Raw genomic sequence first — 26,133 nt, 5'->3', positions numbered from 1 at the left:
CCTGAACACTTGCCATTGTTTGTGGCATTCCCTATCAGGGAGCTGTTGTCTAGCATCCCTCGGAAGTCTTGCGGGTTAAAATATGGGACCCCGATTAAACAGGTGCAAAATGGGTCCCCTGGTGTGGTCAGGCTCAAACACATGGAGTCTTGCCCCGTTAATTCAGCTAGGGTGACCAACATGTTTTGTCTCTTTTGGATGGCTGTCAACATTGTGTGGGACCCGGTTAGGATGCTTATGAGAAGCAAACCTCTCAGAATGTTTGCGGGCCCAGTCCTGCTTTGTCACTTCCCAGCGCTCGGGGGCCACCACATGCTGCAGCGGAACATGAGAATGCTCACCCTAACACTGCAACACTCTGTACTGCCTTCACTTGATCTAAATGGGCAGACAACCGATCAAAGATGTCCGCCAATGCCCTTGTCTCAAGACAGTGAAAAACACTTCCCCACTCTACCTCTGAGTCTGGTGCTATATGCAAGAATTTACACAATTCCCCTTCTTGGCTCCACCTTCGGAGAGGGTTCCCCGACACCCACCACAAGTCACTAGCAACCACCCAGGGCAGTTGTTACATTCGCCACAGAGTCTTGCTATTTCTCCTGCTACAGAGAGTGGTGGATCTTGGCAAGTTCTCAGCCCCCTCACTCAGCCGCGGCTGCAGCCTCTCCCAAGGCTTCCCAGGACGAGGATCCCAGAATTCCAGCTGATGAAGTCGTGGCATCACTTTCCCCAGGAGCCGATGCTGACTGCGCCTTCTTGCTTCGGGGTCCTGTATGCGTCGCACAGCACCACTTGCTGGGCACCCACAACGGTCCCTCTGGGGAGGAAACACACATATATCCTGGACCGTTAAATAGCACTGGGCTGGGACCCTCCCACAAACCCATACAAGCGTTATGGTACGACACACTTATTCCTGGAAGGGCCCGCTCGATTCCCCTACGAACTGTCTGATGATGGATTACCACTGGAGGCTCCTCCCTATCCCCGGCCAGAGAGAGGAAGTTCAACGTAAACAGCACCTTGCTTAACCGCTTACTTGGTTCCATCTCTCCCCCTTTCTGTCGGCTCAGATATTCTTTTAGTGTACGATGGGCTCTCTCTACCACTGCCTGACCGGTGGGCGAGTGTGGGATCCCTGTGATATGTTCTACCCCCCACTGCTGCATAAATTTTTCTAGGCAACTGCTAGTGAATGCTGGCCCATTGTCCGTTTTGATCTTTTTGGGTACCCCCATTACTGCAAAGCACAAGAGCAGATGCCGCTCCACATGCAGTGCCTTCTCTCCTGTTTGAGTGGTAGCCCACAGGAAGTGTGAAAAAGAGTCAATTGTTACATGGACATAGCGCTGTTGACTGAACTCAGGGACATGAGTGATGTCCATTTGCCAGAGTTCGAAGGCTTTCAGACCCTTGGGGTTAACTCCCACCCCCAACCCCGGGCCGTGATGGCTACAGCGGGGACAAGCCTGTACTATGCCTTTAGCTTCTATCAGCAGGATCCTAAACTGTCTCTGCAGGGATTTTGCGTTTTGGTGGAACAAATCATGGCCACATCTGGCTTGCTCAAAAGTGCTCGCGGGCAGGGGATGCACTATGGGGGCACAGCTCACCGCCTAGTCTGCATGGGCATTGCCCTTTCCCAGCCCGATGTTCCACTGGTGGCTTCGAACGTGCAGGATACAGTAGGGATGTGTCCGTTGTTGCAGGGTGTGCCACAATGTAATGAGCAGTCTGCCCAGATGTTCGTTGTTGGTATGCCGGATTTCTTCATCATGGATCCGTTGGGCTACTCCAACGACATATAGGGAATCACTGACTACATTCACCGGTTCCTTCGACCACTGTTGCAAGGCCCATATCACGGCGTGCAGTTCGAGTGTTTGCAAGCTGTCGGCCGGTTCTCCCACTATGACATGAGTCTTCCAGTGGTCATTCTCTTTCCATGCACAGGCAGCCCACTTTGTCTTCCTCCCCGCATCCGTGAACACTGTGCGCCCTAGTACTGGCCGTTCTACATTCAGCGGGCGGTCCAGCCACTCACAGCGCCCCAGCAACTGCGCCAGCCTTCCCTGTGGGTGCTTGTTATGGACCACACCGGTGAATCCGAGCAGAGCTTCTTGCAGTGCCTCCACATGGCGCAGTATCCACTCCAAGTCCCCTGTCTGGACTGGTATACTGATGTCCTCTGCCTCCCTCTGGTCACGACTCTTTCGGATTAAAAGCGCCACCATCTCTACCCTGGACTGCAGTCTGAAGCATGGCTGAGTTGGCAGGAAGATCCATTCGAGAATCCGGATGTCCTCCCCCTTTATCTTTTGCCATTGGTGGATGATGGCATGTGAACCTGCTGCGCCGACCAGGGTGATGAGGATGGCGAGTAGGACTCCTTCTTCTCTGTGCGATACCCATGTGTGCCGCAGCTTAGCTGCGACCTTGGCGAGAGCTGCTGCTTCGGTTCCGGGGAGCCATTCGCCGAAAGGTTCAGCAGCATTCGTCCGTGCAAGCCATGGCAGGAAGGGGGTGAGGTCGCCATTCGAGTCGCATCTCCCAGTGACCTTCCCGAACCCATTGCAAGATCTCCCTAACAGCCGTTGTGCATCATGGAGGGGTGGAACGGATTTCTGTGTGTAGCTTTGATCTTTTGGGCCTACATTTGCGAGTTCTGATACTGTGCCAGCCCAGGTGAACTCTCCATGGTGACCACAGTCTGCTGGATCTTCTTGGGGGGCGCATCTCTAATCCAATCTTATGTAGGGTTTCCTGAACTCCATTGCATCTCTTGGTCTGAGAACCCTGTAGCAGTAGCTATCAGGATGTCATCCATGTAATGGTAGATGAGTGCTTCTGCGTAGCGTCGTCGAATCGGACGTAGTGCCCAGTCAACATATAGCTGACACAGCGTGGGGGAATTTTTCATTCTCTGGGGTAGAACAACCCACTCGTAGTGCTTAGTAGGCTCACTGCGATTCTTAGTGGGCACTGTAAAGGCAAAACGTTCTGTGTCCTTTGGAGGCAGTGGGATTGTAAAAAAACAGTCTTTTAAGTCAATTGCAGTGATTTGCCATCCCGCATGGGCATCATGTAGGCAAGCCGGTAGCCCAGGTTGCAGCGCCCCCCATAGTTTTGCATGCCGTGGGGGGTGTTTACTTGGTGAAGGTCATGAAGGAGGCGCCGTTTTCCTGACTTCTTCAGGATCACAACGATGGGGGTGTTCCATGGGCTGACCGACAGCTTGATGTGTCCTGCCGCTAGCTGTTCTGCAACAGGCTGTTCTACTGTCTTCAGCCTTTTGTCTGTTACCGGCCACTGCTCAACCCAAACAGGCTCATCTGTTAACCAGGTGAGAGCCTGTATGGGTGGCTGATTGGCAGCGGCCATCAGCATAAATGCTGGTCCGTGGTGAGCACAAGGCCTAGCTGTGCAAGGATGTCACATCCAATCAGGCCTTGTAGGGTGTGAGGCAACTTCGTAACGTAGGGGCGACACACAATATCTTGATTGTTCTCAAACTCTAAGGTAATTGGGGTTGCACTTACATGGGGGATTTGTGTTCCTCCCACCCCTACCAGCGTGGCTGCTGGTTTTTCCAGTCCCCAACCAGGTGGCCATACCGCCTGGTTAATTATGGTAACGTCAGCCTCTGTGTCGAAAAGCGGCTGTATTTTGATGGCTTCTGCCCCCCTTCGCAGGATTACTTGCCGCTGAGGTCTCTGGGTCAGGTTCAATGTCCAAAACACGTCGAACCCAGAGGACCCAAAACCGTGGTCTCAGCGGACATTGTTGCTGGTCCCCCCATTGGTCATTAGGGGAATGGGGACGATTTGGGCAATGCGACTGCCCTGCGGGATAGTTACGGGTGGTTGCAGCGTGTAAGCTATGATCTTCATTTCGCTGGTGTAGTCGGCATCGATGACTGCAGGGAGCACCACTACTCCCTGCCGGCTGGTTGATGACTGCCCCACAAGTAGGCCACCCAAACGAGGGCCGTCTGATGACAGGGGGCCCTTGGCTGTGGTCGGGATCAGGGTGACCTGGCGGTCCATCAGCGTGACTTCTATTGAGGTTGCCACGTCCACGCCAAGGTTCCCTCGGGTGGCGGGCTGGTTCTGGTGAAGGAAACCACCAGGGTTGCACTTGACTCGTGGCTCTCTGGGGCGCTCAATTGTGTCTTGGCGTGAGACCCCACTGTGCTACACTGGCCATTTCCTGCACGGTGGCATGCTATGGTGGCATGGTTGCCAGAATTGCAGCGGTGGCACCACACTGGTTTCTGGCAAGTGCACCTCAGGTACCCCTCTTCACCGCATCGGAAACAGGCTACTCTGCCCATCCAGGGACCAGGCGGTGGGCCAGCAGCCTTCGTCCCCTTCTGTCCTTGCACCCCTTTGGTCATTGCTGCGGCGATGACTTGTCCCTGTTTGTGCAGGACATCCTGCAGTGTTGCAGTAAAAGCGGCTGTTTGCGATGACTGCTTCACACGACTAGTGCGCACGAGCATCTCGGCTACTCCTACTCCCTGGGGCAGCGTGGCAAGAATCACCTTAGTTTGCTTATTAGCATTTTCAAAAGCAAGGGTCTGGAACATTTGCTCTTGGAGCTCTTCAGAAAGCTCCGTTGCATCCTTCAAGGCTGCTGACAGACGGTCGATGAACTGACCAAATGGCTCAGACAGCCCCTGTCGGATCATTGCAAACGGAGGTGACTTCTTATCAGGTACTGATAACATGGCTTTGTGAGCAGGAGTCTGTGACAACTGGTGAATGACTGTGGGCATGGTCAGCTGTGTCACCATCGCTCCATAAGCCCCGCTCCCAGTTAGCATGTCAGCTTGGATCGCATACAGTGGGTCTTGCGTGTCACCTTGGTGTTTGCTAGCTTCTTCTTGTGCTAGCTGCTTCCATGTTCGCTCCCAGAGCAGGAACTGTGAAGGGGTTAACAACAACTGTGCGATGCTGATGCAGTCATTAGGACACAGGACATCTGCTGTAAAGATAAACTGCAGAATGCTTCGGGCAGCTTCAGACCGCAAGCCATATGTGGTGACTGTTTGCTTGGCTTGCTGCAAGAGCTTCCAGTCATGGGGTTCTCACTTTGCAGTGTCCCCTTGTATCAGTACAGGACAGGCAAGGGCATCCACTGTGTGCTAGTCACCCTCGATGACTGCGTCATGGACAACCCCATTCCATCTCCTTGGCAATGGATCAGTCCTCCCCGTCAGGGCTGATATAGATGATGGCTGCACCTCCCCTCACAAGAAGGGAAGGGCTGCAGGCACTGTGCCCGATTCTCCTGATGGGAACGTGGGAGTTCTGATGGCTGTCTTGACTGGTGGGGCCGAAGGACGCCAGGGTGCTGATGGTGTAGTATCACAGGCCTTGGACTCCAGTGCGTCCTGCCGTGTAGATAATTCAGCAAGCTTTTTGATTACTTCATGCATCATCTCTTGGTGGTTCTCTTCCTCTTGGGGCTGACCCCCGGCAGCCCTGGCTGGCTCTGGCTCTACAGGCGATGAAACTGCAGAGGCTGCGTCGTTGTCAGACGCTGATCCGCTGTCCGGCAGAGGGGCGCACCGCGCCGCCGCTTTCGGCCAGGCGCCAGGACCGCTCGTTTCTCCATTGCCTGCCTGTGCCCTGCCCCCTGGGTCTGGTGCTGGAACTTCCGCCTTCACAGCCATTTCTCCCTCAGACTTTGGAGGGGTAACTTCCTTCCCCGCCGAGTCCAGCAACTCCCGCAACGAACGTATGGGTGCCGCTGTGCCCTTAATCGGTCTTCCCGCGGTCAGCCCGAAGAACCGTGCAACCCTGGACTCCACCCTGGTCTCTGGACACCGCTTCGTAAGACCTCCATCTGTTTCCTTCCCGGAACCACCACCCCCTAAAGCTTGCATGGTGGCCGCAGGCGCTGTCCTCTCTGCTTTCATCCCTGCAAGAGTGCTAGCTACGGCTCTTCAGGTTAAGCCAAGAGCTTTAGCTTCTTTAGTTTCCTTTCCACCCTCAATCGTGGACAGCCACAATTCGTTCCCAACTTCCCACCACGCTTCAGTTGAAAACAAAAGCGAAGTGTATCTCAATAATCCATGTTCCCGGGCCCACGTAACGAGGGCGTTAAGATCTCGGTCTTTCACAATCTGGCCTCTCTTAGACAGAATACTGGCCAGGAGTTGATTCCCCGCCTCGACTTCTATAGCTTCTCACTCTGTGGGCATTCGCTCGGCCGCGCGAACTGTGGTCTCCGGCCACTCCAGCTTTGAGGCTTAGCCCCCGGCTTTACTCGGCTTTGGGGCTTATTCTCTGGCCTTTTACTCGGCTTTGAGACCGGGCCCCTGGCTTTACTTGGCTTTGGGGCCACCTGCTCTGACTCCCCAGGATCCACCGCACCGATACGATGAATTCAGAATCTTACCGCGTTTAAGCCAACCTGCATGTAGCAAAACTCATTCGGGTCCCTGCCGTTCAGACGCCAGGTTTAGCCGGGGGCGGGGGGAGGTCCCGGGTGCAGGGGAACCAGCCAGAGTCACGACATGAACACCAATGCGATTTGAGCGTTGTGCTCTGATTTATTGTTTTCTTACACCAACTTATACTTTGCAAAGATACACACCCTATTCCCACAAGACAACCTCTAAGCAGTGGGGGAGTGGACTGCTGTATACCTTTTCCCAAGGCTGTTCAAGGCTGCCGGCTAGCAGGTGTCTTGCAAGCCTATCTTCAACCTGGGGCCCTGTCAGGGGCACTTCTGCAACACCCCTGGGTTTCCCAAACTGCCCAGACTGTCCTGAGGTATCATATGCCCCTGTTCCACAAGGAATTCCTCCACAAGTATATATTCTGAATTATGGTCATTGCCTCGGAGGTTATCATGCAGGGGGCATAATAGACTAATAAAGCAAATTTTATACCACACCCTGGTCTACACAGGAGCATTACAATTGGCAGATAGTTCCCCATGTGCAGAAAAATATAGAGAGCTAGGTACAAGACCCATGTAAGCATGTTGCGCATCATAGTGAGTAGGTGGCTTCTACAATACAAAATTGTGATTCTGACTTTTCTCAGCACCCAGCCCCACAATGGGCGCCAAAAATATGTACTAGTTTGAAAATAAACTAGTGGGAGGCACCAAGTCAGAATAACAATTTCATAGGGAAATAAAAGAAAAAGAAATAAAGGCAGAAAACACTGGTTCAAACTGACAAGAGTCAGGATACAACCTGACACCCTGTTAGTCAGGGTGGTGGTGCCAGTCCAATAAAATGGTGGCTGCAGTCCTCCTGAAGTGGTGGATGTGGTTCTGTCGAAGCAGTGATCCTGCAGAAAGGGCCTGCTCTTCCTCAGAAGGTCCAGTGGTGGCTATGTAGCTCCTGTCCTCTGGAAATCCAGTGGAAGGGTTGTCTCTGGTGTTCAGAATCTCAGATTATATCCAGGATGGGATGCTTGGTTCCTCCCTCTGGGTGGAGCATCTCACAATGGGATGATGAGTCATGAGGCCAAGTGTTGATTAGGCTCATTAACAGAAGATAGTCCGGAGGGAGTTATCTCTGAGTCATGTGGCAGGACAATGATGGGTCATTAACAGAAAGATAGTCTGGGGGGAGGAGGCAAGGGAACACTGCCCCACCTGATTTCAACAGCTCATGAGGATGGTAATAGAATACACTGCAACCCAGGACATCAGTGTAGTGAAATGATATGAAAATAAGCAGAAGTTATATAGACCCATAGAAAAACATCTATTTCCTAAAATATTATGATTTTGTAGCTTATTTGTGTAGAGGAATACAGTATTCTAACCTGGCTCCAAATATCACCTGTCTAGAAAGGGATAGATTGATGCAACGATCTCCTCTGGGGAAAAAAAAAGTGCTGTGGGATAGAGCTGCTAAATTAGAGGCATTTCAATCCCTAGTTATACAGACAGCCTGCAGAACAGCTATACAGAACAATCCCACAGAGTTCTTAGGCAACCAAATAGCTTCAACAACCATCTGTCAATCCAGGTTTTATAAAATCTTATTTCTTTAGAGATCCATGCACTTGTCTTTGCACTAATTTAATTATTAATTATTAAACCATAGAGCCAGCCTGGGAAAGAGATCTGTGGCTGAGCTTCTACTCTCTTTTTACAATGTCTGCCACAGGCCAGTTACATGGAGTAGAAGAGATTTAGATTTGTTCTAACTAATCTTACCCATAAAGGCTCCTAAGGTAGCAATAGTCCCAAGAGATCATAGGAGGTAAGACTTTTCTAGCTGTGATCTCTCTGTCTGGGTTGTACAACACATGCTGGAAAAGCACCAAAGGGACCATACCTGGCACATGAGAATTTTACGTGTTGAAATGCCTGTGGGAGGTTTTCTGTCCAGTTAATTATTACATGTCTGCGGTGTCATAAGAGCTTAAAAAGTGAACACATTTTGAAACCCAAGATGTTGGCCAAGATTCCTGGGAAGCATGCAGTGGTCAAGCAGATCAAAACAGAGTTACTTTGGGGTTAGTGTGATTTTCCTTTACTTTGCTGCTTCTCTCCAGTAGAGAATCGTCTCCTAATACTAGATGGAAAGCTAATGTGGTCAAGGGAAGGAGTTACTGAGATGCCTCTCAATCAAATATCCTAAATGTGTATATATAAAGTAACTAGTGCCTCTTGTTCAAGACAAGTTATAAACTCTTGAACAGCACCAGCAGTGCCCTGGAGCCACCTGCCCAGGTTTGGAATGCCCACATTATGCCTGGTAGATTCTGAATCTGATGAGGTGATCATGACAGCCAAAGCTTTGGGATCTGTCCATTTAGCAGTGGACTTTGCAAAAAAAAATTGATACTGTATTGCACCAAAATATTAGCATGAAAAGTGGTGTACTTTTCAGCTGAACGCAAGTATTTGACTTCACAGCCCAGGTTAGTGAGCTGTGGGAAGTGGTCATACTTTGTGTAAGAAGGGCAGGATGTGAATCTCCAGACAAGAGGGAAGAACAGCTCCCTCCCAAACACATGTCCTGACAAATGGCCAAACACATGGGTGTCACACTTGGAGATGAGTGATTTAGAAATAGTATGTCACTAGGTCATGTAAACATATGCAAACAAGGACACAAGGAATAGAAACTTCTACATTTAAAGAATTCTGTATAAACTGCAGCAAGGGCTTGTACTTTGCAGTTAATACAGCTTGATTTTAAGCTCGGAAGACACGACTGAAATGGTTGTAGGCTGTTACATTGCTTCACCTGTTGTGAAGATGCATCTCCAGGAGGGTGTGCCTGAGTTTGTTTCATTTTTTTAACATGCTGGACAAACCTAGAGGATGCAAGAGAGATAGGAGATTGAGGTAAATGAGCTAAGCCTGCTGAGACAAAGGGGGCAGGTGGAATCTGGGCCCTTGTGTATATATTTGTAGTGTGTTCACATCTCCCCATAGTGCAATACTGTGTGAATCTACAGCGTCTCTAAAGGGGGTGTCCTTGCTGTGTTCTTTTTAACACAGTCTCCCATGTTAGTAGTGGAAAATGAACAACTAAGCATTTGGCAAATATAACTAACTCGTGGAGGCCTCTGACTTGCTGGGGAATATTGAGTTGCAGCATATGTTAGATGTACAGTTCGGCCATCCAGGCAGCTACATCATGATCAGCAGCTACATGGCCTACTTCTTCTCTCAGCATTTCAAAATCCCTTTTTGCCCCTCTGCTGTACCATCTGTGACAGACTGCTGGTAGGATTTAAGATCCTGACTTCTGGACAATCTGCAGAACCACTGCCCAGCTACCGCAGATTTCACATTCGCAGACTAGAACAGCAGTCTGCTTTTTGAGGTGTTTTAAACATCAACCTCTGGAAAGGTCATGTCAGCCTACAGGGCTCAACCTGTACAAGTGCAGGGACTTTCTTTCTTAGCAGTTTCAAAAAAGAAGACTGCTTTTTCTAAACCAGTCGCTATGCGTGCATTTCAGATTTATGCTGAGGAGTGACTCAGAATTAATAGTTTCAATCTGTCCCAAGCTTCCTGCCCAGACCATTCTGGAGCTGCTCCTGAGATCTAATTGGTGCATCCTAAGCATTTTAAGTCACCTGCTTAGCTCTCACAGTGAGGATCTCCACTTTGCCATGGGCACTGCTACCGCAGGGCGTATTCTAACTAACGGAATTCAAAGTGGTAGATTACCAAGGGTTAAAAGCTTAACAGTGGAATTGTAAAGCACATTTACATTTTACTCCCTATGTCTGTCCTCTCCTTCAGGTATGCTCTGGGGAGGCTCCATTGCCTAACATGGATGGAGTTGTGTGGAAATCCTGACGGTCTGGCTTACAGGGTTGTTGTTTCTTTTCTAGGCATCTGGCCCTTCCCCCCAAACTGATGCTCTCATCTGGGGAGGAAATTAGGTTACTGAAATAAGCGTCACGCACAGAAGCAAAGAACCACAAGGAAGATTGCAATTTGAAACCAAGTTAATAATGAAATATATCTCTGGATCCTGGCAGCTCTGGAGAAAATAGAAGTTTTCTTTTTAGCTTTATGTCTGCGTTTCTTATTCCTTAGACCTTTCACAGCAGTTTAAAATCCAGGCTTTTGCAGCAAGATTTCATTAAGTTCACTGCATAAATTGCACCTGAAGCTAATTGAGAGCTCACATCCTTGCATCTTGACAGCCAAAGTGTGAGAAATCATGCACGCAGGCACCCAAGTGGTACAGCAAAACAAGCAGTCAGCTGAACACGATGACCTTAATGTTCACTGGCTGAACCAAATGAGCCTCTTCCTCACGATTCCTGATTTGTGTGCACTTGAGCAAGAATTCATCATTTCCAGGTGACAGTCTACTTCAGGTTGATTTTTAAAAGCATCTATCTTGTAAGTGTGAGGCATGAGGCCAAAGCTGAATGACTAATAATTCAAGAAGAATAATATTCCCATAGTGATGCCTCTCTGGGAGGAATGTGTGGTTTCTCGGCATGAGCCTTTTGAAGTCTTAATTGGCAAGAGATTCATCCCAGGTGTTCTGTAGCTACAGGAATGCAGTCGAAAAGAAGTATAGTCCCAGACTGATATTTCTGTGTGTAATGGTGTGATTCCATCTAGAGCAGATTTTTCTTTCCGGGGAGTGCTGAGAGAACATTGGCTGTGTCCTCCATGACCAGCTGCTGCAAAATGTGGCAGATAGACTTGGCACATCAGATTATGAGTTATTCTAGGTGAGTGCAAAGAATTTCAAAACTGAATAGCTGAGTGTTTTCAGTGCTGCCTGTTTTTGTCCTGTGAGGTATTTTTTTAATTTTACATCTCTTCAAAGACTAGGACAGACTCAAGTTTTTCTTTGAACTGAACCTAGGTTAGCAGGATAAGCACCTTCTGTTTTGATTATTTATTTTTTCCGAGATGGAGAAGAAATTATTTTTGTCTCTTGGTTTTAGTAGTTCCTTTTGTCTGTGAAAAAAAAGGAGTTGGTGCAAGCACATGCCTGCTCCTATTCAGCCTTGCAGCCTCCAGGTTTCTTCATGGTGCATGTGTCCTGCTGACCCAGGAAGTGTCCTGCAAGGAGCCATAGTGATTCCCATTTGCACGGCTGTATTGCAGGAGCCATCTGAAAGCATGTGCAGGACAACCAAGAGCCCAGCCAGTGTGGGTTTGGGGAAGGCAGGTCCTGCTTGGCGAACCTGATCTCCTTCTATGACAAGGTGACCTGCTTAGTGGGTGAGCACTGGAACAGTCTGTCCAGGGAAGTGGCTGAGTCACCATGTGGATGTGACACTTAGGGACATGGTTTAGTGGTGGACTTGGCAGTCCTTGGTTAACAGCTGGACTTGATGATCTTAGAGGTCTTTTCAAACATAAACAATTCTCTGTTTTATATATTTTGATTGGAGAAGAGCCTAAAAGCCTGTGGGAAGATTCTGCCACAGGCTGACAATATATTTCTGGGTTTCTCTTCACAATTAAAACAAATGCTTGGTTTAAGCCACAGTGTGTGAAAAATTATAACTGATTACATTATTTGCATTGCAGCTTTAAACATCTCAAACCTTCTAAAAGAATATTACTGTAACCTTTTTTTTGCTTCCTTCATATACACCCTTTTGGGCTGCCATTCCTCTCTGATGGAATCCACATCTTACATTCTTTCCTGATCTAATTACCCTGTATACAAAAAAACCTACTTGAGTCACCCACTCAAAATTAGAACATGTGAGAATTGAGTTAGCCATGAAGCCTTCATGCAGTACCGTGACTGTAGGTGACAGCCTTTAATTACATGACCATATTCGTTTCTCCCCTTCTGCAGTTCCTGAGGGACTGAGTAGACTTGTCAGGTAAGCAATTAAGTAATCCAAATGCTAGCATTTTTGTATCATCTTCACAATCCAGAAGAATACAACTCAATAGAAAGGTCACGCAGATATAAAAACATTACATAAAGGCCTTTAGCAAGGAAACAGGTTTATCTTGTGTGCAATCCCTGAAATGGAGAGGGTGTAATTTTATGGTGTTATGCTGCAATTAACACACCATTGACTTGCAGAGAATGTAACCTTTTATTTGCAGAGGGAAGCCCGTATTTTACATGTGGATTAGTGACATATGTTTGTTTGGATTCACAGCACCGCCTGATGGCTGAAGGCCCATTTCTGGTTTACATTCCTTTGGCTCAATTTCTGTTAGAAATTAAAACAAGGGTGTACACTGATGCCATTTCTGTTTGCTGCAGGGCACAAGGAATGCTGACTGCTGATGCACAGATAGTTCCTCTAATGCTTTATGTATCAGCCTGGGACTATTAAAATGAATATTTAATGTTTTGGGGTCTTTTAATTTAAGCTCCTTGAATAAGTGTTCAGAAAAGAATCAAGTTTCTCATACCACCTCCCAGAGAGTTATCTAAAGAGATGGAAACCCTAGGTATATTGTGTAGAAATTTCCTCTGGTGACGTGGAGAACCCCAAAGTTTTGACCAAGCCTGTAAGATCGTGTCAGTACTGGTGAACATCCGTGGCAGCGGGGTGGAGGTAAAGAGCTGCCCATGGGTCATGGCCAGCATGGGCTGCTCTGCCTACATCCCCAGGGAGGGCTGGGCTGCAGGGGAACAGTAAGGGGGATGTCTGAGGGAGACTTGGGGCCTCCCTTGCTTCAGCCGTCGTAGGATAATGAGTGTATGTGAGAGCTGCAGAGCACTGAGGAGATGACCTCGGTGCTGCCTCAAAGGGCTCATGCTGCTACAAATCAACCTACCTGTCAAAGCACCTGATTTTAGCAGCCTATTTAATATAAAAATATCTTGACACATGCAGCATTTCCAAATGTCAAATCATGCAGCTCTCACTCCATGGAACTGCAAGAGAAAAGCAAATTTAAAGGCAGAGGAGAGTCAAGTCAGGGAGCCTGAGCAGGAGTGTGCTCCCTTGCGTGGCACAGCCTGAAACAGATTTGGATAGTGGTGGGTTTGGGGGAGAAGGGATGTGTAGGAGGAGGTGGATTTTTGCTCAGTGCAGCCATTAACTCAAATGGGTTATCCATGCAAATCCTCCACGTAGAGAGAAGGGAATAAATCTCTGTCTGTAAAGCCTTAATGCAAGAATATTTGTTAAATACCAAATAGTGCGAAATCAATTCCAACAGCATTCAACCTTTCTAATCTTTTATTAACCATTATTTGTGGTGTTATTATTAAATCATAAGCTGATGCTGAAGGAATTTGTGGGATGAAATTAGAATAAATGACTGGCACTCTGCAGTGTTTGTAGCTAAATGTTCAAGTGCAATTCTTCAAAGATCTGAGGTATTTTTATTTCACTGATTGAAGCTTTGTATCAAAGCAAGCACTGAAAGCCACTCAAGTTGTATATAAATATTTCTTTATATACATGTTCTAGGGGTTTTTTTGTAAACTCTCATTGATCTTATAGAGACAAATTTTGGTCATATTGAAGTTGATGGGAATTCTGCCCAAGAGAGCAGCAGGACCCAGTGAAATTTATGCATGTGCTTGATGCTAGGTGATAGAAAAGAATCTACTGGAAAATTTTGCCAAATGGGTCCAGGAATGAATGTAGTCCAGGGAAACCCTGTTTGTAGCACTTGCCATTGCTAGAGCAAAATCCTTTGTTTCCTTCACTGCCTCTCAATCACACTTCTGATTATTGCAAAATGTGTTCTGAGAAGTGTAATGAAGAGCTCTGTTTTACAAGCTTGAAATTAGAGGATGACTCCCTTGATACTTCAATTCTCGAATGTTCAGCCAATTTGCATGTGCCCTGGCCTCATTAATGACTACACTACAGAAGCAGGCTATTTTCAGGTGTTTCCAGGAGTACAGCAGCTCCAGCACTGTGGTGGTTGGGCTTTTGCACGCAGCTTTGTAGCCTTGTCTGGATTATTGCAAAAGGAGCCGAGGGTCAGTTTTGTTTCCTGTGCTTTTCATTTGCTGTCTGTCTGTGGGCCCTGTGCAGGCCATAATGTATTCCAGTGTGGCTGTGCACAGGAACTGCAGCTTATCTTGGCTCTGTGCCACGGTTATAGTTTCTGCAAAATCAACCCTTCGGGTAAAGATTTTTTTTGTGGCAAGAAAAAATAATGCCCCACCCAGATTATCTGATGGACGAGGCAGAGAGACGGAATGGAAAAAAAAAAAAAAAAAAGCCAAGAAAGAGGGAAAATGAACAGCCTGGCAACTTTCTCTTCTCAATCACTCTGTCACATATTGACCGTCCTGGATCTTGATTGGAATGATGGTTACTGCAGCACTACACCCAGCGAGGGACCCCTGAGCAGGCTGTGGTTCAGTGATCTCAAAGTAAGCAGGGACCTCTCCCGTGTGGCTCAGTGCCCCGGTATCTCCCTGCCATTGGGAAGTGCGTGAGGTGGGAATGCCAAGTGCTGAATGTGTTTTGGGGAGTGCATTACTTGCAGATATGAGATGCTGGGTGGTGTGGAATCACCGTACCCATACACATTCCCTGCATCTCAGACTAAATCAGAAAGGGGCAATGGGATGTGAACAAGTTGTGGGAGATCAGGAGGAGATGTTATTAGGGAAGAGGGAGTTGGGGTGAGCTTCTGATTGTATCACCCATGCAGATGTATTACTCATGCAGCCACTAAAACACACCATTCCTGGCAAGATAAAATAGAGATTATGTATAGGAAAAATATATTCTGCACAGTGACTTCCTGAATTATAATGCTAATGAGCTTTACTCCAGGCAAGAAACTTTTGAGAAGCAATGCATGAATTGTGTTATTTACTCTGCTATGCTTAAATAATTCCTTTTGTTTCCACAGGCCGATGCTGGCTGGATGCTTTGGAGCTTGCCCTGCGTTGTTCCAGCCTCTTCCGGCTCACTGCCTCCAAACAGGGAAAGGATGGAGACGTGAACTGCTCGAGTGATTCTGCACATGTGGGGCTCAACCACCTCTTGCACACCAGTGCTATGTCAGACCAGGATTTCTTCCAGTAAGATGGGGCTATTACTCCTTAATGCAGAGAGAGGTGTCAATTATGGCTCAAGCTTTAGCGTAATCTAGCCAGAGTCCGCTGAGGAAATCTGTTTAAAAGCCAGCATGTGTGTTCTGCTGCTGCATCCCTCACTCATATATGGGCTTGGTGTTGCCACCTAATGCTTGAACACACGGGCTAGGGGAAATCTCAGCTGTGTTTATTTGTACATAAAGAACTTTCTTCTGTTCCCTGCTTGGGCCAAAATGGTGTCTGGCGATGCCAGCATGAAAAATGCCTTGCCTGAGTAAAGATTGCAGGATCTAGCTGCTGCAGTTACAAAGATACAGTCACTAACAATGTCTGTGTGTTGCTAGCACATATGGCTCTGAGTCTGATGTATTTTTTAATAATGTGTACTCTTCCCCAGTAATACTGTGTCATAGTCAGCAGAGTGCATACACTGCATCCTTAGTTTATAATTACTTTCTTTCTCTATAGGGGTTTTGAGTGGCGTCCAATTTCTTCCTTGATGAATCAGATCAATTTTTACATAAGGGAAAAAGTCCCCACAGCCTCCTTTCTATTCATATTCCTGGTGTTACTGCAGCATTTTGGAACATCAAAGCTCTCTACACATTAAACAGCCCCAGGCCTTTCTGTTGCTTATAGCTGAATAAGCAACTTCATATGTCCTCCTGGTGTAGACATTTGGCCTTTGGAGTGAAAACTGGGAGAGGTACTGTCTATTTCTAGTTCTGCTGATTGGAATTTGACTTTTAGAGTTCACAGCAATGCACCATCGGTTATGCAGTTTCTAGGGTAGCAATTCTTGCAGTCTGCAAAGATGATGCCTTGCAGAGCAGGACCTCACCATTAAGAGGTTTTCTTGGTCTCTGTTGTAACAGCAGCTGGGGTCTGAGTCCTCTTCAGAGTGTGAAGGTATCTCTGGCCCCATGGGACCAAAGGGGTGCAGCATTTCAATCTGCCCTTTGGCCTGATAGGTTCTGGTATTCCCAGCATGTGTTCTCCAGTCCAGGAGAAGAACACCGGTTCGGGTTTATATGTAGAGTTTGAAGAAGAGCTTTACTGAAGAGCAGTTGTTCTGGTTTGGCCAAATTTAGAAATATATTCTCTGAGAGAAGGCAGGTCACTATCCCTCCCCCACCAGGTTTGGGAAAAATAAATTTCCCTCGAAGGAAAGTGAAGGAGATAAAAACTATTTCTTTAACAAACACATGGGAAAAGGATAATAATGTGTCCTGGGTTGCAGTGTCTTCTATTACCATCCTCATGAGCTGTTGAAATCAGGTGGGTCAGTGTTTCCTTGCCTCCTCCCCCCAAACTATCTTTCTGTTAATTGCCCATCATTGTCCTGCTGCATGACTCAGAGATAACTCCCTCCGGACTATCTTCTGTTAATGAGCCTAATCAACACTTGGCCTTTTGAGTCATTACCCCATTGTGAGATGCTCCACCCAGAGGGAGGAACCAAGCATCCCATCCTGGATATAATCTGAGATTCTGAACACCAGAGACAACCCTTCCACTGGATTTCCAGGGGACAGGAGCTACATAGCCACCACTGGACCTTCTGAGGAAGAGCAGACCCTTTTCTACAGGATCACTGCTTCAGAGGACTGCAGCCACCATTCTACCAAACTGCTACCACCACCCTGACTAACAGGGAGTCAGGTTGTATCTTGACTGTGTCAGTTTGAACCAGTGTTTTCTTTTATTTTTTCCTTTTCTTTAATTTCCCCATTAAATTGTTATTCTGACTTGGTGCCTCCCACTGGTTTGTTTTCAAACTAGTACATATTTTTGGCACCCATTGTGAGGCTTGCTCTGAGAGAAAGTCAGAATTACAACTTTGTATTAACAGAAACCTATTCACCGTGGTGCTCAGCTCGTTTACATGGGTACTGTATCTTGCTCTCTATATTTTTCCTCACATGGGGAGCTACCTGCCTGTTGTATTACTCCTGTTAAAACCAGGGAATGGTATGAGAATTGCTTTAATGGTTTATTATTTCTATAGCATAATAACCTGTGAGGCGATGAATACCATTCGGAATATATACTCAATCTTGTTTGGCTGTCCTAGTCTGGGCTCCTATGTCTGGGATCTCCTCAACAATCACACCTAGCCCCTGGGGAAGGGTTAAAGAATGTTTTTTTTCCAGCCTTTCAGGCCTGACACAGCAGTTTTTGAAAATACTGAATTCCCTCTGGATGTCAAAGACGGCATAAACTTGCTGTTAGTTCTGCTTTGTCTTCTCTGTACAGCCTGTACTGTGTACACCATGCTTAGAATCAGAGCTATGGCACAGCATCCTCAGGATGAGGGAGGGAAAAAGAGCAGAGCAACAAACACCATGTCTACACAGACTGTCACAAAGAAGAAAGAAACCAAACACAAAATAAGTGTCAATCTCTACACAGACTGACACAGAGGAGAAAGAGACCAAATGCAAAACAACAGGGTCCATGTCTACACAGACTGTCACAGAGGAGAAAGGAACCAAAGGCACTGTCAGCATCTCCACACAAACCGTCACTGAACCAGAACAGCCTAAACCAATTGCAGTTGCCCCCGTTCAGAAGAAGAAATCAAAAAGCAAATCAGTCCGCATAGTGACTGACGAGGATGCAGCAGGACCTTCGCACCCAGCAGAAGAGGCAGAGCCAGAGATCATCACTCGGTCGCTATCCCTGGGTGAGCTGCGCAACCTGCAGAGGGAATTCACCCGCCAGACGAACGAGTCTATCCTGACCTGGCTGCTCCGCATCTGGGACGCTGCAGCCAATGACACCATTCTGGACGGAAGTGAGGCCAGGCAACTGGGATCTCTGTCCCGGGATGTGGTCATTGACCAGGGGATCGGGAGAACCCAAGAAACTTGCAGCCTCTGGCGGCGACTGCTGACAAGTGTAAGGGACAGGTACCTTTGTAAAGAAGACCTCCAGGTGCACCAAGGAAAATGGAGCACAATGGAACGAGGTATCCGGTGCCTGAGGGAATTGGCTGTGCTGGAGACCATTTTCTCAGAAGACGAGAGATTTCCTAAGAGCCCAGATGGTGTCCAGTGCACCTCACAGATGTGGTTGGAGTTTGCACACCTTGGACCAGAGATGTACTCCCGTTACCTGGCAACGCTGCAATGGAGGGAAGGCGAGGACAGGGTGGGCGTCTTGGTGAACAAACTGAGGATTTACAAGGACACCGTCACAGCCCTGTTTCACACCCATGTCTCGTCCGTGGAAACAAGGCTGGCTGAGCAAGTCCGGAGCTTGACTGAAGAAGGCCATCAGAAACTGAAAAAGGAACTTAAGGAAGAGATTTACCACATCTCACCAGAACCAACAAGAGTCTCTGCCATTAGGAGCAGGTGTCCCCCAACCAGGGACAGAGGATACACCCCACGAGGTAATCTCTGGTTTTTCCTTCAGGAACATGGAGAAGACATGAGTAAGTGGGATGGAAAACCCACTGCCTCCTTAGCAGCCAGGGCACGTGGACTAAAAAGAGGGACAACTACCACAAGAAGCTCATCTAGAGTCAACGCTGCTCCAGTCTCTCTCGCACAGAACTCCAGACGGTATAGGAATGATAATCTGACCGATCCTCTTGAAGGGACTTCAGGAGCCTATTCACCAGAAGGGAGCAACATGTACCATGACCAGGAATAGAGGGGCCCTGCCTCTAGCCAGGTAGAGGAGAGGGATAATCGGGTCTTTTGGGCTGTGTGGACCCAATGGCCTGGCACATCTGACCCACAAAAATACATGGCTTTGGTTGATACCGGTGCTTAATGCACTCTGATGCCATCAAGGTATGTGGGAGCAGAACCCATTTCTATTTCTGGGGTGACAGGAGGATCCCAGCAGCTGACTGTACTGGAAGCTGAAGTGAGTTTAACTGGGAACGAGTGGCAGAAACACCCCATCGTGACTGGCCCGGAGGCCCCGTGCATTCTCGGCATAGACTATCTCAGAAATGGATATTTCAAGGACCCAAAAGGACATCGTTGGGCTTTTGGGATAGCTGCTGTGGAGACAGAAGATATCAGACAACTGAGTACATTGCCTGGCCTCTCAGATGACCCCTCTGCCGTGGGACTGCTAAGAGTTGCAGAACAACAGGTGCCAATCGCCACAGCAACAGTGCACCGCCGGCAATACCGCACCGACAGAGACTCTGTGGTTCCCATCCATGAGATGATTCGCAAACTGGAGAGCCAAGGGGTGGTCAGCAAGGCCCATTCACCTTTCAACAGCCCTATATGGCCAGTGCGTAAGTCCAGTGGAGAATGGAGGCTGACGGTGGACTACCGTGGCCTGAATGAGGTCACGCCACCATTGAGCGCCGCTGTGCCGGACATGTTGGAACTTCAGTACGAGCTGGAGTCCAAAGCAGCGAAGTGGTACTCCACTATTGACATTGCCAATGCCTTCTTCTCCATTCCTTTGGCAGCAGAATGCAGGCCCCAGTTTGCTTTCACCTGGAGGGGTGTGCAATACACCTGGAACCGACTGCCCCAGGGATGGAAGCACAGTCCCACCATTTGCCATGGACTGATCCAGACTGCACTGGAAAAGGGTGAGGCTCCAGAACATCTGCAATACATCGACAACATCATCGTGTGGGGAAACACAGCAAAGGAAGTATTTGAGAAAGGAGAGAAAATTCTCCTGGAAGCCGGCTTTGCCATCAAAAGGAGCAAAGTCAAGGGACCTGCCCGAGTGATCCAATTCCTGGGAGTAAAGTGGCAAGATGGACAACATCAGATTCCCACTGAGGTCATCAATAAGATCACAGCAATGTCTCCACCAACCAGCAAGAAGGAAACACAAGCTTTCCTAGGTGCCATAGGTTTTTCGAGAATGCACATTCCCGAGTACAGCCAGATCGTGAGCCCTCTCTACCTGGTTACCCGAAAGAAGAATGATTTCCACTGGGGCCCTGAACAGCAGCAAGCCTTCACCCCAGATAAAGCAGGAAATCGCTCATGCAGTAGCCCTTGGCCCAGTCAGGATAGGACCAGAGGTGAAGAACGTGCTCTACTCTGCAGCCAGGAACAATGGTCTGTCCTGGAGCCTCTGGCAGAAGGTGCCTGGTGAGACTTGGGGCTGACCACTGGGATTCTGGAGCTGAAGCTACAGAGGGTCTGAAGCCAACTACACTCCCACAGAGAAGGAAATCTTGGCAGCCTATGAAGGAGTCCAAGCTGCCTCAGAGGTAATCAGCACTGAAGCACAGTTGCTTCTGGCACCCTGACTACTGGTGCTGGGTTGGATGCTCAAGGGAAAGGTTCCTTCCATGCATCACGCCACTGACACTACATGGAGCAAATGGATCACCCTCATCACACAGCATGCCCGTATTGGAAACCCAAATCGCCCTGGGGTTCTGGAAATTATAATGAACTGGCCTGAAGGTGAGACTTTTGGATTATTTTCTGAAGAAGAGGAAGAGCAAGTGACTCGTGCTGAGGAAGCCCCACCATATAATGAGCTACCGGAGACTGAAAGACGTTATGGCCTCTTCACTGGTGGTTCCTGCCGAATTGTAGGCGCTAACCAGAAGTGGAAAGCTGCAGTATGGAGCCCCACACAACAAGTTGCTCAAGCTACTGAGGGACAAGGTGGATCGAGTCAGGTTGCAGAGCTTAAAGCCATCCAGCTGGCTTTGGATATTGCTGAACGAGAGAAGTGGCCGAGGCTCTATCTCTACAGCGACTCGTGGATGGTAGCTAATGCTCTGTGGGGATGGCTGGATCGCTGGAGAAAGGCCAACTGGCAGCGCAGAGGGAAACCCATCTGGGCCGCTGAGATTTGGCAGGACATCGCCGCCCGAGTAGAGAAGCTGACCGTGAAGGTTCGACACGTGGATGCGCACGTACCCAAGAGTCGGGCTAATGAAGAACATCGCAACAACGAGCAGGTGGACCGAGCTGCCAAGGTGAAAGTATCTCAGGTGGATCTGGACTGGCAGCACAAGGGAGAATTATTCCTAGCTCGTTGGGCCCATGATGCCTCTGGTTATCAGGGGAGAGATGCAACATACCAATGAGCCCGTGACCAAGGGGTGGACCTTACCATGGACAGCATCTCACAGGTCATCCACAGTTGTGAGACCTGTGCTGCAATCAAACAGGCCAAGCGGGTGAAGCCTCTGTGGTATGGTGGACGATGGTCAAAGTACAGGTATGGTGAAGCCTGGCAAGTTGACTACATCACCCTTCCCCAAACCCGCCAAGGCAAGCACTACGTGTTGACCATGGTTGAAGCAACCACTGGATGGCTGGAGACCTACCCTGTGCCTCATGCTACAGCCCAGAACACCATCCTGGGCCTGGAAAAGCAAGTCCTGTGGAGACATGGCACCCCTGACAGGATCGAGTCAGACAACGGGACTCATTTTAAGAACAGCCTCATCAACACCTGGGCCAGAGAACACGGTATCGAATGGATATATCGCATTCCTTATCATGCACCAGCTGCCGGAAAAGTTGAACGCTGCAATGGACTACTTAAAACCACCCTAAAGGCACTTGGTGGGGGGACCCTCAAAAATTGGGAAGTGAACTTGGCAAAGGCCACCTGGATGGTCAATACCCAAGGGTCCATCAGTCGATCTGGTCCTGCCGAGTCTGAACCCTTGCACACAGTGGATGGAGATAGAGTCCCTGTGGTACACCTGAGAGGTATTTTAGGAAAGACTGTTTGGATTAATCCCACCTCAGGCAAAGGCAAACCCATCCGTGGGATTGTCTTTGCTCAAGGACCTGGTTGCACTTGGTGGGTAATGCAGAAAGATGGGGAAACACGTTGGGTACCATAAGGAGACTTAATCTTAGGTGAGAACTGTGTGTAGGGTTTCAGTGTACATATATATGTATGTGTGTGTGTGTATGTGTAGAGTTTAAGGAAGGTATTGATTTGGGATGATGTAGATGATAATAGAATAAGGGGTGGATAATGTCCTGGGTTGCAGTGTATTCTATTACCATCCTCATGAGCTGTTGAAATCAGGTGGGTCAGTGTTTCCTTGCCTCCTGCCCCCAGACTATCTTTCTGTTAATTGCCCATCATTGTCCTGCTGCATGACTCAGAGATAACTCCCTCCGGACTATCTTCTGTTAATGAGCCTAATCAACACTTGGCCTTTTGAGTCATTACCCCATTGTGAGATGCTCCACCCAGAGGGAGGAACCAAGCATCCCATCCTGGATATAATCTGAGATTCTGAACACCAGAGACAACCCTTCCACTGGATTTCCAGGGGACGGGAGCTACATAGCCACCACTGGACCTTCTGAGGAAGAGCAGACCCTTTTCTACAGGATCACTGCTTCAGAGGACTGCAGCCACCATTCTACCAAACTGCTACCACCACCTGGACTAACAGGGAGTCAGGTTGTATCTTGACTGTGTCAGTTTGAACCAGTGTTTTCTTTTATTTTTTTCCTTTTCTTTAATTTCCCCATTAAATTGTTATTCTGACTTGGTGCCTCCCACTGGTTTGTTTTCAAACTAGTACATAATGCTAAATAATAAAATTTCGCTATGGGGAAAAAACCTGGGAAAGTGTTAGAGTCCTCCCTTTGGTCTCCTCGGAGCTGGGACTTGGCCCAGGGCCAGGCCCTGTGTACTCAGTGGAAAGTCCTCCCGATGTGTTCCGGATATTGAAGCAGTCCAGCAGAAAAGGGAGAAAATCCAAAATTCTAGGGAAGGAAAAAAGTTCAACTCTCAGTCTCTCTCCAGAGAAAAAGAAACTGAAAAACTGGCCAAAAGAAACTGAAAAACCTGCCAAAAACCTGACTGGAAAAAAACCACAAGCCAAGTGCTTCCTCACTCCCCCACGGTAGCTGGGAAAAAAAAGTCACTATCTCTGTGTGGCCTTGAACAAGCTGCAAACTGCTTTGAAAACGTTTTGCTCAATTTTTCTTTCCCTCTCTCAGGCTCAGTTTAATTTCTGAGCATAGGGCAGCAATATGGGATACACATCATAAAGTCACCCCAAGACAGCAGTGGGGGAAGAGAAGGAAATCTAATATCTCACCACATCGTGTGCCCTAGTACTTGTGCAAATGCATCTGTTGCTCATGGGCTTGTTTCATACTTTCCTTATGCCTGGGAGCTCAGTGTGATAATGAATTTAAGAATGCAGTGGACTTGTTTTTTGGCTGATGGATGTGCATACAGAAATATACATAATATTAAAATGGAGCCTGTGGCACTGAGGACACTCAGGCAAACTCATGGCTGCTGTAAGGTGATGCAGAAGATAGGGTTAAAACTATAGTAAAGTATTTCCTCAGAATATGATGCGTGAATGATGCTTAAGTGATGCCTCTATTTTGCCTCTTAGTTGTCCAGCATTAAAAGCCCCCTTGAAATATGGGGCTCAGCAGTAGTAGCACACATGGCAGAGTTTTCACCAGGACCGAGTACCCAAAAATGCAACCAGATTTTTCTTACAGGCTCAAATTTAAGCTGGGTCTGGTTCAAGCTGGGCGTTCAGCGTCTGGACATCTGGACAGATGACTCCTTTCTGAGTCCTGCCATGGTTCTGAATGTGTACCCAAACTCCCCAGTGCTTAAAACCCAGGGGAGTTTGAGGGTTGCAGGACAGGAGGATGACTTGCTGTCCTCCCTGGAGGAATAAAGAATATTTAAATAAGGGAGAATGCAAACCCCAAACTGTGCAAGTGCTGAGCAAAGAATTTTTGGTTTGCCAGTGACAGTGGCTTCCTCACAGGAATTCAATCATTCTAATTAAATGTTTTCCTATGGGGAATCTTACCAATTAAATTGGCATGCAGTTGTTAGGGGGCCAGTTAATTACATTTAACTCTATCTTCAAATTAGCCAAACTACTCTGTCAAGAACAGAATAAGAAAGGGAAGATGATGGATATTATAGGGAGAACAAAACCCCTTGGGAGCTGCAAAGGTGGATTTTCTGTTGAGCATTTGTCTGCTGGCTGCTTTGCTCCTTTCCTGCTGGGAAACAAATCAAGATTATACAGTGATTTCAAAATCCATGTCTTTAGCAGCATATAAAAATGAGAGAGAGAACTGTGTGAGTGAATCAAAGGTTAAAGTACTGTGTAAATCAGTGATTTTAGACAAGAGACTTTTAGGGCACCAGGCACTCTTCTTTTTAATATGCAGTTGTATTTCTTGTGGCTTCCATGTCTTATCTCCAGCAGCCCCAGGAATCTGGGTGGTTACTTGTTTGACAAGAACCAAAGTTTCTTCTTCGCTTTGTGTAGAAGAGTATCAAACCCTTTGTGGTATCACACCCAAAGAAGTCCTGGTCACCAACTGATGTTTCCAGGAATGCCACTTAGGGAATAAAGTACTGCTGTAAGAGAACTTTAACATGATGAAACAGTAAATCAGTTATGAAAAATGCCAGGTTACCCATGTTCATGGTGGAAATCCAGTGTTGACTTGTGGCATAGTTATTTCCCCCCAGCTTTTGGAGTCTGGTCCAAATCTCATTGGAAGTCCCTGGGAAGTCTTTACATTGATTTGCTGGCCAAGCTCATGGCATGGCTTTTGTTTTTAGCATATCATATGTATACAGTGGTGATTCTCTTTGGAGGAAGAGCCTGGCTGCACTTCAGCATCTCATATTTGATCCTCAGAATGAGAAGCATCTTGTTTTCCCTTTGGTTCCCCAGAGTGGTTCCATGGCTCTGGATGTAATAAATCTTGTCTTATTTCTGGTGGTGGATAATCAGTGTGCAGTTGATGGGAATTTGAAATGAATCTGGTTTCCCTCTTGGACTAAATCTGAAATCCTTAAAAAATACTGGTGGGGGCAGAAGGATGGTGGTGGTGGTGCTGAGAGAAAACTAAGAAAAGAGTCATTTACTCAATTGAAACTTCAAATATTTCCCAAATGTGAGGCAGGTGACACTGAAAAACCCTTGCTCTTCTTACAAATGTGAAATAGAAACAAGTGCTGCTTCTCAGCCATGATCCAAAAGCCTTACAATGAACTGTTCTTTCCAGCATTTTTACCCGATGGAGAAGACTTTTACTAGGTAAAGGGAGCAAAGCAACCACAGACAACACTCACATATTTAGCTGACCATTGAAAAATTAAGAAATAGATGAGGTATTTAAATGATCAACACTAATATTTTCCTGGATCTACCATCCAGGGAACAACTGTGGTGAGGAACTGTGGGATAATCTCTCCAGACAGCTCTCGCCTCATCTTTTTTCTGCTTTATTATTTTAAATTAATGTATGTGTGATCTGTGCCTCCAGTGTATTTGGTTATCAGTCATTATATTTGCTGCTTGCTGGCTGAAAAAGAGAAGTAACATCCTGGCACTAGAACAATGAAGACACAATGTCTGATAGCAAATTATTAGTGCTGGCCATTGACTCTGATTTATGATCTTAGTTTTATTGCACAGTATAACTGTAAATTAAAAAACCTTGTGGTTTGTATATATAAACACTGTATATATCGATATATATAGATATATATGTATATATATATATATCCCCCCGTATGACAGCCGGTGAGGGGTCAGTAGCTCTGACCGAGGAAGCTGTGACCGGTCTGGAGAGATGGTCCCTGAGGCCCGGTATCTTCCCTCAGCTGCTGGCTAGGAGGGCCCGTGCAGAAGCTGTCAGCTCTTTAGTGATTGTCAGCTCGTGATTTCAGCTCAG

At 47.5% G+C, this 26,133-nt stretch overlaps 1 protein-coding gene across 9 annotated transcripts in view; it reads left to right on the top strand.

Annotated features, from left to right (window-relative positions):
* Positions 1 to 26,133, top strand: part of OSBPL5 (oxysterol binding protein like 5) — a 221,196-nt gene that overhangs the window by 148,060 nt on the left and 47,003 nt on the right. For all 9 annotated transcript variants that reach the window (XM_039553475.1, XM_039553474.1, XM_010394733.4 and 6 more), the window contains one exon: positions 15,277 to 15,448. In XM_039553475.1, the coding sequence (XP_039409409.1) occupies positions 15,277 to 15,448 (172 nt within the window). The remainder of the gene's footprint in view (positions 1 to 15,276; positions 15,449 to 26,133) is intronic.

Source organism: Corvus cornix, chromosome 5, assembly GCF_000738735.6.
Source record: "Corvus cornix cornix isolate S_Up_H32 chromosome 5, ASM73873v5, whole genome shotgun sequence".
Lineage (NCBI taxonomy): Eukaryota > Metazoa > Chordata > Aves > Passeriformes > Corvidae > Corvus > Corvus cornix.
The sequence above is the reverse complement of the archived record's forward strand: the minus strand, read 5'-3'. Positions and strand labels throughout refer to the sequence as shown.